At 37.0% G+C, this 12,973-nt stretch overlaps 1 protein-coding gene across 4 annotated transcripts in view; it reads right to left on the reverse strand.

The window, feature by feature from the left end:
- Nucleotides 1-12,973, reverse strand: part of Edem2 (ER degradation enhancer, mannosidase alpha-like 2) — a 148,979-nt gene that overhangs the window by 11,360 nt on the left and 124,646 nt on the right. For all 4 annotated transcript variants that reach the window (XM_068370566.1, XM_068370564.1, XM_068370565.1 and 1 more), the window contains one exon: nt 6,244-6,392. In XM_068370566.1, coding sequence (XP_068226667.1) covers nt 6,244-6,392 — 149 coding nt within the window. The remainder of the gene's footprint in view (nt 1-6,243; nt 6,393-12,973) is intronic.

A 12,973-nucleotide genomic window follows, 5' to 3' on the forward strand; every position in this document is an offset into this window, starting at 1 on the left:
TCTCAACACATCTTGGGTTGTTGCCAACTCACTAGACTGTCAAGCAGTTTCATAACGTTGCCTTCTAGTCTGCTGCTTTGCACCAGTGAACCCTCACTCAGAGAACTTAGCTTTTCTAGGATAAGGTCCCTGTAGATGAGAAAGTTCTTTTCTCCCTCCTTCTGATATTCCCTTGAGGACTCTGTCATTTGGAGGGAGCCTTTAGCTGCATAACCTCTTATGGACTTTTATTTAAGCATAACATGCTTACAGGGAAGGTAATGGTTACACTTCAGCCGCTAATCCCGTCTGTTACCACACCTGCTCCCATAGACCTTGAGCTGTGTTGCATGACATGCAGTCCAAGCTTAGTCCTTGTTAGAGGATTTTTTGTTTACGGAGTCAATGTGTCACGGGGAAGACGTTCAACAACCAACAGAAGGGACTTGTTGTGACGCAGTGGGCAACCTCAGCAACCCGTTAAGGAGTTGTCTGTACGACCCAGACAGTCTAGACAGATTCGGGTTGTCACTGTACTTCCTCGCTTGCCCATGATTGACAGTTTACAGACTGTGCAGCAGTATCATGATCTTGTGTCCGGCTCCGTCAGACGACTGGCTTTTAAGAGCTCCCTCAAGTCGTCGCTGTCTGGAGATTTTCAAATGGACTATGGATCTGACCAAGGAACTGGGCCTCCTGGTCAATTTTGAGGAGTCTCAGCTCGTTCCATCCCAGACCATTGTCTCCTTGGGTATGGATCTTCAGAGTCGAGCTTTTCGGACTTGTCCGTCGGCCCCAAGGATCTTCCAAGCCCTAGAATGCATCCAGAGCATGCTGAGAAGGAACCGATGCTTAGTCAGGCAGTGGATGAGTCTAACAGGGACACTTTCATCGCTGGCCCTGTTCATCGAGTTAGGGAGACTCCACCTCCGCCCCCTTCAGTATCATCTAGCTGCTCACTGGATAAAGGACATGACGCTAGAGACGGGCTCAGTTCCTGTTTCCGAAGAGATGAGGTCTACTCTAACGTGGTGGAAGAACAGCATTCTTCTCAAGGAAGGTCTACCATTGGCTGTTCAGTCCTCCACCACCGTCTCTTCTCGGACGCATCGGACACGGGCTGGGGTGCGACACTGGACGGACAGGAATGCTCGGGAACATGGAATCAGGAGCAAAGGACACTTCACATCTATTGCAAGGAGTTGTTGGCAGTTCATTTGGCCTTGATAAACTTCAAGTCCCTCCAGCTTAACAAGGTGGTGGAGGTGAATTCCGACTACACCACAGCCTTGGCTTACATCTCCAAGCAGGGAGGGACTCATTCGAGGAAGTTGTTCGAGATCGCAAGGGACCTCCTCATTTGGTCAAAAGATCGAAAGCTCACGCTGGTAACGAGGCTCATTCAGGGCGATATGAATGTCATGGCAGATCGCCTCAGCCGGAAGGGTCAGGTCTTCCCCACAGAGTGGACCCTTCACAAGAATGTTTGCAGCAGACTTTGGGCCCTGTGGGATCAGCCAACCATAGATCTATTCGCTACCTCGATGACCAAGAGGCTCCTCTTGTATTGTTCTCCGATTCCAGACCCAGCAGCAGTTCGCGTGGATGCCTTTCTGCTGGATTGGTCCCATCTCAACCTGTATGCATTCCCGCCGTTCAAGATTGTCAACAGGGTACTTCAGAAGTTCGCCTCTCACAAAGGGACACGGCTGACGTTGGTTGCTCCCCTCTGGCCCGCGAGAGAAAATTTTCCTCAACCAGTACCAATGTAACCCAGATTGCTGACTTCCTGTTACATCTAAGGAACGTAAGCTCCCTATCAGCTCCTACGATCAAGGGTTACAGAAGTTTGTTGGCAGCGGTTTTCCGCCACAGAGGCTTGGATCTTTCCTCCAACAAAGATCTACAGGACCTCCTTAGGTCTTTTGAGACCTCAAAGGAACGTCAGTTGTCCACTCCAGGCTGGAATCTAGACGTGGTCCTAAGGTTCCTAATGTCATCAGGATTTGAACCGCTCCAATCAGCCTCTTTTAAGGACCTCACATTAAAAAACTCTTTTCCTCGTGTGCTTAGCAACAGGTAAAAGAGTAAGTGAGATCCACGCCTTCAGCAGGAACATAGGTTTCACATCTGAAACGGCTACATGTTCCTTACAGCTCGGTTTTTTGGCTAAAAACGAGCTTCCTTCCCGTCCTTGGCCTAAGTCGTTCGAGATCCCAAGCCTGTCCAACATGGTGGGGAACGAACTGGAGAGAGTACTTTGCCCAGTTAGAGCTCTTAAGTACTATCTAAAGGTCAAAACCATTACGAGGACAATCAGAAGCCTTATGGTGTGCTATCAAGAAGCCTTCTCTACCAATGTCTAAGAACTCAGTTTCTTACTACATCAGGCTTCTGATTAGAGAAGCAAATTCTCATCTGAAGGAAGAAGACCTTGCTTTGCTGAAGGTAAGGACACATGAAGTGAGAGCTGTGGCTACTTCAGTGGCCTTCAAACAGAACCGTTCTCTGCAGAGTGTTATGGATGCAACCTATTGGAGAAACAAGTCAGTGTTCGCATCATTCTATCTCAAAGATGTCCAGTCTCTTTACGAGTACTGCTACACCCTGGGTCTATTCGTAGCAACGAATGCAGTAGTAGGCGAGGGCTCAGCCACTACATTCCCATAATCCCATAACTTTTTAACCTTTCTCTTGAATACTTTTTATGGGTTGTACGGTCGGCTAAGAAGCCTTCCACATCCTTGTTGATTTGGCGGGTGGTCAATTCTTTCTTGAGAAGCGCCAAGGTTAAAGGTTGTGATGAGGTCCTTTAGTATGGGTTGCAGCCCTGTATACTTTAGCACCTTTGAGTTGATTCAGCCTCCCAAGAGGAACGCTGCGCTCAGTAAGGAAGACGATCTTATTAAAGGCAGAGTAACGGTTCAAGTCGACTTCCTTACCAGGTACTTATTATTTCATTGTTATTGTGGATAACTGATTATATGAAATATGGGATACTTAGCTATCCTTTAATCTTGTACACTGGTTTTCACCCACCCCCCTGGGTGTGAATCAGCTACATGATTATCGGGTAAGTTTAATATTGAAAAATGTTATTTTTATTAATAAAATAAATTTTTGAATATACTTACCCGATAATCATGATTTAATCGACCCTCCCTTCCTCCCCATAGAGAACCAGTGGACCGAGGAATAATTGAGGAGGTGTCAACAAGAAGTACTTGAGTACCTGGCCACAGGTGGCGCTGGTAAATACACCCCCTTCTAGTATTGTGATAGCTGGCGTATCCCTCCATAGAATTCTGTCGGGCAACGGAGTTGACAGCTACATGATTATCGGGTAAGTATATTCAAAAATTTATTTTATTAATAAAAATAACATAGTTCGCTAATGCAGAGAAGATGATAAGTTTACAAAGTTAATTCTCTCTGAAAGAGATAAAGTGGCATGGTATAACTAAGCCTACATTCCTATGTCAAAGAACCAAAGGTGTAAAGGAAAAAAAAGCCTTTTATAATACATAAAACAATACGATACATGTCAAACACTAACCAGTGACATGAAATATTACAGAGTATGTACCCCTAAAAAAACAAAACTCCTAAAGTGGAAAATAATTTGTATTCCCCAATCAAGGAAGCAGGGTTATTTACAGCTTTGAAATCCACAAAAACTATGATATATGCACCAAACACTCACCACCAACAAGAGGCATGATAGCAGATGCTCCATACAAAGCTACAACTCCAAAATACCATGAATATTAATCATAAGTAAAGCACCATCCAATCTCTCCCTACATAAAACCATTTCCACAATGACAATTGAACGAATGAAATGACATCAAATTTAGGAAAAAAAACAAATCATAAGATGGCAGTAACCAAGTTGTTTAAAAGTTTAAAATATCAAAGATGAAATGCCAAACACTTTGTAAACCTTTATCTGTGTCTTCTTTTTTTAAATCAAGGTACTTTTTATGAACAACTCTCTAAAGAAAGGGAGGATCCATCTAGGCTCCATCAACGCATGTGTATTTTGAAAAATGACATGCATTCTCGGTGGATCCTCCCTTTCTGTAGAGACGATCATAAAAAGTACCTCGATTTTAAAAAATGATACATGCGTGGTATCTCTCTCTTATTCTCTAATCAGAGGACAAACTACTGTAATACATAATGATACTCATCCCCAACTTCATTGCTGTTACATAGTTTGCAAGGGTTGTGGTGGCTGATGTGGTAACGTCCCTGACTGGTGAACGCCAGACGGCGGTTCGAGTCACACTCAAACTCGTTAGTTTATTTGGTTGCTGCAACCTCATTATTCTTGTGAGCTAAGGTTTGGGGGGAGCCTATAGGTCTATCTGCTGAGTCATCAGCAGCCATTGCCTGGCCCCGCCTGGTCCTAGCTTGGGTGGAGAGGAGGACTTGGGCACTGATCATATGTATATAAGGTCAGTCTCTAGGGCAATGTCCTGCTTGATAGGGCAATGTCACTATCCCTTGCCTCTGCCATTCATGAGCAGCTTTTAAACCTTTAAAAGGGTGCTGATTTTCCTGTATAGAATTGTCTTTTAGCTTTAACTGCGACATGTCTCACACCGAAGCATTAGTGTAAGCTTAGGAGATAATGGGATGCACCAAAAGAAAACAATACCAAAACTTTTGCTGGCATGTATGAGGAAGAGTTATGATGAAAGAGAATGGTACAATATTCTTAAATATAGTAAAGATGATACCTGATCGCTAAAAATAGTCAAAGATCTTTCTTAAAAAAAGATAAGGCCAATATATTGAAAATGGACTGTCGTCATTTTACAGTAATCCAAGGATTGAGTTTTTTCCAGAGTTTTGGAAAGATGGTGAGATCCATGACCAGCGTCAAGAATAGTATATGCCACCAAATAGATGATGAAGCTTTCTGACATGCTTAGAGGTACAGAGGGTCATTAAAACAAATTTAGGTGCTATATCTAAAAAAGGGTGCTCGGAAGAGTTTTGTAAGGTCTGCTCAGACTTCGGAAAATCAGCGAGCTTAACTGATAGGCTGGGAATAGATTACGTCAAAATATCCCAATTAGAACCAAAGTTTCAACTGTGCTGAACAAATCTAACAAAAATTAAATGAGTAAAATTAAGATAAGAATTTCCGAGGAAAAGAGAACTCGACTCAATGAATAAACTGAGATTCAGTAACTATGGGAGCAGTCAAAATTGCAGCACCTGTAAGCACAACAATACTATAATATTAAGATAAAAGAACCATGCTAGATCAATAAAATAAAGAAAACAAAGGAATGGAATAAACAATGAAAGATGATGGCATAATGGAGAAATGTACAAGAAATGGCTATACTGTACCCTGGGAGAGAGAAGCAATAGGTATCTCATTATCTATTAATCAGTGCTGGAACCAAATTTTGGAAATAAAGAAATTAAGCAAAGCATAAATTATAAAAGAAATACAAAAATTAAGATTTACAACAAAGGAAAAAAAGATAAGACGGCCAACATATGGACTATAAAACTAGATTCGTGTCAACTTTCTCAGGCAAAATTAAATTTTCACCTAGTCAAAACTTTGGAAGTTCTACTGATTCAATTAAATCATTTGGGAAATCATTCTGCAAATCAATATGGGTGAAATAACACTTTTAGTATACTGGGTGGTAATGAAATTATTTAAAATACTTAAATCTGCACTAAAGAATGATGACCAGTTAAGAATCATATGGAGGTCTAAGCATCCTTATGGAGGCTTCTCATTCCTAATTGGTACAGGTTAGCAAGACTGGGATTTTGATATTCAGATGAAAGGTAAAACAGAAGTGTATATAATTATGTCTCTTTTGAGAGAAAAATTGCTAGAAATATTACTGTATCAGAATTACTGGAAATTCTAGAAAAATTTAAACAATAAGGATATAAATAAATGTTACATAGTGTCAGTAGATGCTCAGTCCTGCCAAATGCAATTTCAACTATGTAAAAAAGCTGGTTAACCAACCAACTATTTTCATATGGAAATGACAGGCTCCAGTAATGAAATGATTTGAAGTTTGTACAAGTTTTGGCAATTTACACTACTTCAACATGGATATGATACAAAAGAAAAATCATTCCTTCTTTGCTTTTTATTATTTAAGGCCAATATTAATCTACTTTTCTTCCTGTATTGTTAATACTGTACTAATAAGCTACGTGCACAGCCATCCCAGAAGAGAAGTCCCGTACTGACAAGACAAGAGTAACTCTTACCTGATATCTTTTGCTATTAATTATAGATCTGACAGTTGGCACTGTTACTCCATCATCATCATTGAGAGTTTCAACGGTAAATTCATCAATATTCTCTAAAGTGTCTGTCATCTGAACTTGGACTTCTTCCACAATTCCCTTTCCTGTATCTGGAATCAAATCAGATTTATGAAAATAAAAATATATGGACTGCTGTTTACATAGCCATGCCATGAAAGTTCAACCACCCACTAACAAGAACATGATTGAACCTCTTGTCCTAACATCCAGTGAAATATGTAAATAAAAATTAAACTACAACTATAATTTATTCAAATACATAAAACTTTAAAAGAATGTGTAGTAAAAAATAGCCCAAATTCTTTATAAAATAATACTCCTTGTAAATGAATGTCTTTTTTTTTTTTTTTTTTTTAAACCTACAAAGATTAATAAAATTACTGTACTGTACAATCAAACATTCTCTTTGTCATTTCATGACTCACTACTAATAGGCCATGCCAAAATGAAAATAGCTTTAAAATAAATTTTATATCTGAGAATACTGGTGTGATTATTGTAGAAAAAAACCTAAATTTAGTGGGTAAAAACACCCAAAGGTTGGCCTTTTCATTGTTAGCTATTAGTGATAAATCCTACCACCACCTCATTTGTGTCATATCTAATTTAATATTTATAAAAATGTTTATCGTTATTTGGCCAGCCCTACAGGTTAAGAATTTTGACTCAGAGGTCAGACTAAACTGATGATGATAATAATAATGAAAATAATTATTGATAATACCAATAATACATGTAGTAGGTCTCAAAATTTCTCTTGCAACTTTAAATAGTACTTTACTGTATGGAAGAAGTACTGTACATAATATAAAAAAAAAAAACTAATTATAAAGTAAGCAAAACCATTTTAATAAAAACTCAACATAGCAATTCCCGACACACACAACGTACATAAACTGTACAGTATTAACAATGACAATTTTACGAGTTTAGCATTCTTGGTAAGTATGCTAAAAAAACAGCAGCAAATCACATATAGGGTGCTCAAGAATATATTTTAATCCAGTGAAGTAAAAGAGGAAACATTATGACTGATACAATTGTTACTATCATTAATTCGACTAGACGAGCAGACCTTGGTACTAATCTTTCTTACCATTTATACAAAGTTGTTTCATATTACAGTCAAGGGAGTTATATTCATTAGTTGCTGCTATCCAGATAAAATGCAACAAAGTAATGTTTTGAGTCAACTTAAAAATGTGTTCCTTTAATTGAAGAGAAAATAATCTTCCTAACATTTGTCACTTAAAGGGAAATATTTCCCTGAGATGTGTCATCCTTTCTACAGTCATATATCAATTGTATAAGATGAGTATTTATGTGGTAGCTAACATTTTTCAGCTTACTCACATAAGTGAATAGGATGCAATTCTGCTTCTGAATTATCATAATAAAGCATAGGCTTTAGAGATCATCTACTTTGTCTACATCTTTTCCCACTTCTATGTGGGAAAAGAGATACAGTACTATAATACTGTATGCAAAATTTTTCATTACTGCACTATTGAGTCAATGCTAGCTGAGATTTGTTAGACCTAATGTGACATAACATATTGACAACCATGGCTCACAGACAATTCATCTCAAGCATTATTAGTTTGGTGAATTTTCCCAAAGATACCTGTATTAGTACTGTTATATCATTTATATGGTACAGTACAGAACACATTCTTAGAATACATAAAAGAAATAGAAGATCCACAGATTAGAGTTCTTGTAAATATAAAGGATAAAAAAATGATGTTAGACAAATATATAAATAAACACATACCAATAGAATAGCAAATACTGAGAACAATGAAATTTTACTAATAAACTTGTTACTTCTTTACACACCTGATGTTCATATTGCTTCCCTTTGGAAGCTCGGATTTATTGAAATTTAGCCCTGAAATTAAAAATTTCCCATTTTCTTTAATTCCAATCAGCTCATGTCTCTAGGAAAGAAATGTGACATCTAGCGGTACATGGCAAGAAATTGAATTATAGCATTCCAGTCTCTGTATTTTCAGTCTCAGTCAAAATTATTTTGTATCCACTTGATACCACCAATCAGTGGGGAGGAGGGTGGCAATGTAGGCTACAAATATGAACATCAGGTGTGTAAAGAAATAACCAGTTTTATGGGTAGAATTCTGTTTATTTCTATGAACCTACCGTGATGTTCATATTGCTAACTTTCATACTCTAATGGTGGTGGGACGCCAGTAAAGTTGGGAGATGGGGAAAATGGTTCTAATCAAGTACCAAAAATACCAGATTCTTAACTCACCTGTCTAAATAATTGGTAACAAAACTAGCAAAAAACATTTTTAATTATCAGACCGAGTCGCAAAATCCTCTTAAACAATTACTTTATCAATCCTGTCCCCATCCAAAAACAGAGCACAAAATATGGGAAGAAATTAATGAGGGTTTCTGTGCCTCAGAAACTGTCACTACCATTGAGGAACAAATTTATTCTGTCCTTTTATTCATAAAACTCACAAAGGCTACAACAGCTTTGGAAGCCCCATGTGAAATCATTCCATATAAATAAGTAAGAATCCTAAATGAAATTTAAATCCAGGCATGCAAATCTATAAGACTAGTAATAGCCTTATTTCTATGAACCTCTCCTGATGTTCACATTGTTTCTTTTTCATAAGCTTGTTTTATCAATGTTTACCCCCAAAATTTATATTGTAAAAAAAAATTCAAATTTTTCCCTTTCAAAAATGATACATGCTTCCAGTAACATAATGAGACAATATAACAGTTAATGGTAAGTAGCATACTAAGAATTGTCCATTCTGATTTTCTCTGTTGAAGTGACTCATCAAGATGTTTATCTCCCCTTCCAGATTGTGAGAGGTTTGGGTTAGCATTTCTGCACAGGATAAAAAAAGAACTAGGTTTTAAATAGCTATTGTGAGGAGTAGATATGACATGGTTCCTATCAACAGTAATGTTTCAAGTTAACAGAAAGACTCCTATTCATTTCTCATAACAGCAGAGGAAAATAATTTTCATTTCAAGGAGAATTGGAGAGTGAATAGTTCTCTCTTGCAGAGTTTATACCGATGTGACACGTCAATACTCGCTTATCAGTCAAGTTAGTGATGATTCTTTTTATGTTTTAACTTATTGAATCCCAGAAGGACAGCAAGCCATATTTTGTGGGTAGTAAGTCTGGCTTGCCTGTCCAGTTGCTTACACTAACCTAACTTCCATATTTGGGTCTAGTGGTTATAATTACTTAAGTGTTCCTTCAATGAAGTTTCTTTAATGTTTACTGTGCCTTTCAGAGTCGAGTTCCTCCTGTATGAGTCTCAATTTTCTTAATTACTTTAGTCCTTGTACAGCTTAACCTTTATATCTCTACATACCTAGATGCTCTAAAGTATATGTCACTTAGATTGGGAGGCAAAATATCTAGATTGGTAGCTGGATAGTTATATCCCTACGCTCTTAAATAATATCGTTTTAACTTAGAAGATGGAATCTTATATCTTAGATACTATTACATTTTATTGTTATTGGTGATATACTATCTCAGCTGGACAAATGCATCATGTGATCTCTCAGAATAACATCGAGTTTCATTTCGCTTGAAAGCTCGGCCACTAAGTACTCCGTGTTGGAACAATTAGAATATTATAGTGGGTTATTTGTATTTAGTGATCATATGAGAACTATAGTTTATAATAATAAAAAGGTAGTCAATCCATCTAGCATTTCCTCACTGGGTTGCCCAAATTCAAGCCAATTTGTCGTTCCAGAGTTTTTGTTAAGCATATACACTGTACGAATTGCTTCAGGGTAATATTATACCACATTCTTTGTGTATTTTACGGGGAACACAATATTTTGATTGTGTGGGCTAAATGATACCTCTGGGAACTAAATGGCATGATCAAATAAAATATTTTGGCTAATTACAAAGTCTAGTGCTTTTGAGCAGCTGGAAACTACTGTATATTCATCAATATGGCGAGAAGTTTGGAAATGGTTGGGTCACCTGTACATAATCATATTTGCTCCTTCACTAGGCTTTCTCATCATGTTTGCAACTTCATCTACCTTGCAAACATCATTTTTTGTCAAATTAGCAAAGTTAAGGAATACAATTTAGCAAATATCTAGTAAAGTTCGAGATCTATGTGCATTTCTTGACTGTAACCTGTCTCTAAATGCCCAAATAAATAATGTAATAAAAACTGCTGGTTATCATCTAAGAAATATTGCGTTTATAAAAAAGTACCTGGACGAAAATTCTGTAAAGAAACTTGTGATAAACTGTGTTATTACCATGATTGACTACTGCAACTCTATCTATTACAATTTACCAGAAGTGCAACTTAAGAAATTACAAAACATAATAAACAGAGGAGCAAGACTGATAAAAGGTGTCCCACCTAAAGAAAGAATCACCACTATACTAATCGATTTACACTGGCTGCCAATTAAAGCAAGAATTGAATTTAAAATATGTACAATAACCCACCAAGTTATCAGAACCTGGCATCTAAAATACTTAAGAGAACTGCTATATATTGCGCAGCCAACAAATCGTGTTGACACGAGAATAGTTACAGAAAGCTTCAAACTGTTGGAACCTAGATTTGTGTCTACTTTAGGCTCCAGAGCCTTTAAATATGCAGCCCCAAGATTATAAAATAAGCTCCCAAGAAACATTCGAATGATTGAAGACATTAAGGCTTTCGAGAGGAAACTGAAGCCTTTCTTATTTCATGAGTCCTTTGACAGTGACAATTTAACAATAAACGAACAATACGCGATATGAAACGTTAAATACTGTGAACAAACAAGGTAAAACGACAGTAGAGGTCCTGTAGGGAGTGGGGTTCCCCTGCTGTATGGGACCAGAAAAGCAGCCATCAAAGTAAGTAAGTAAAGTTAAGATAAACAATAAGGAGGCTGGTCATTACTTTATTGGATGACTGCTCAGGAACAGTATATGTTCTTAACATTCAATCATGACGGTATCTTGTCATCTTGTTTTTGATCCCTTAGCATAGAAGGTAGATAAGCTTTTAACTGCAGGAATATCCTGAATTTTACACATTCTCCACTTTTACCATTTTCTAGCAGGTGTGTAATAAAGTTCAGGCTATCTGTGAACCACAATGTTTCTTATTAGCCCTGTTCAGGAAACAAGAGCAATTTCCCACAAAATGGGACCATCTTCTGTCAAGTGCCCAAGAAGGTTTTCATACTATAAACCTGCTCAGCAGAACCATTTCAGAAGGGGTTCACCTATACCATACATTTTACATCTAATCATCTGAGGAATCGATGATATTCTTGAACCCATGTCTTTGTAACCCTTTAGATTATTTTCTATCAGTCCATTAGACAGGCTACAGTTAGTGTAAAAAAACATAGTTTACTCATTTTCTAAGAAAATACAAAAAACTAGAACAATTTACTTTCATATTGTTAAAACTTTTTAAGGTGTCATTTTAAAAAAAGAATTTCCATTTAAGGTATTTTTTTTTAAAATTTCCAATCTCAGCCTTCATAGCGTATAGATCAATGCTCAATTTTGTACTCAAGCATCTGGGATTAGATATCTACTTTTAGGTTTTATAATTGATGTATTCATCCTGTCAAGATAGGTCATCATTAACCAGGTCTTGTCAGGTTGGGGATTTGGTTTAACTTTTGTAATAAGTTTAATTTGAATCTTTGGGAAATTTTACTTTGTAGATTTAATAGAAAATGCATCATAATCTGCAAACTACAGTATATCTTTTAAGGTGAGCTTTCAAAGTCCCAAGTTGATGTTGTCTTGTTTGCCTTTATTCAGAATTGAATTGCATCAGACTGAGAGTCACTTATAATTTCTTTTCTCACTTCCACTTATAGAAATGGTTGTAATGATTTAATCTGAGATAGTAGCCTTGTCCATTAAGAGATGTTCGGTATATTTTGAACAATCACTGGACATTACAGGTGGTGGCCCTAACTGACTATTTGAGCTTAGAATGTCAAATTTCCTCTGTCCAAGGGATAGTGTCCTTTATTGTTGAGGGTTTGGGCTCAAAAAACTCAGAGCAAGTTTGTATCCAAATTTTTTCTGAACCTTGAAAATTAAGGTTCTAGGCATTAGGAGTAAACCTACATTCCTTAAGTTTTGCAGAACTTTTTCTTTGGGAAGAATTTGAGAAAGTTCAATAATGTACTAGTTTGGTGGTACATGGAAATCATCTTGAGGAATCCTGACTTTCTTATTGAGATTATTGGCCTTTAGGTCCTATAGTGACTGCCATTGTGGCCTTCTAAATTTAAATTTTCTTTTTAACGAATTAAGTTACGATTTCTTCTCTGAAATTTCAAATATTGTTAGAATAACAAACTTTTTTTGAGATGATTGCCATTAAATTTTAGACCTATAGAATCTAGAATTCTAATTGTGTTATACATTTCAAATTTGTTGACCTACCTCTTTTTCAACTGTGAGAAGTGCGGGAGTCAGAAATTTAAACATGAGGGAGGTTTATAAACAGAAAGAAATAATAAATTTATCTATTTCTATACTTACCTGATGTTCAGACACAAAGAAAATGTGGATCATGACCCAGAAACTATTCCCTTGAACAATTTACATATTACAGTATAAAGTAGTTACTAACAACTCGAGTAAGACACATTAAGATGTCTT

The sequence above is a fragment of the Palaemon carinicauda genome, chromosome 3 (genome assembly GCF_036898095.1).
Source record: "Palaemon carinicauda isolate YSFRI2023 chromosome 3, ASM3689809v2, whole genome shotgun sequence".
NCBI lineage: Eukaryota > Metazoa > Arthropoda > Malacostraca > Decapoda > Palaemonidae > Palaemon > Palaemon carinicauda.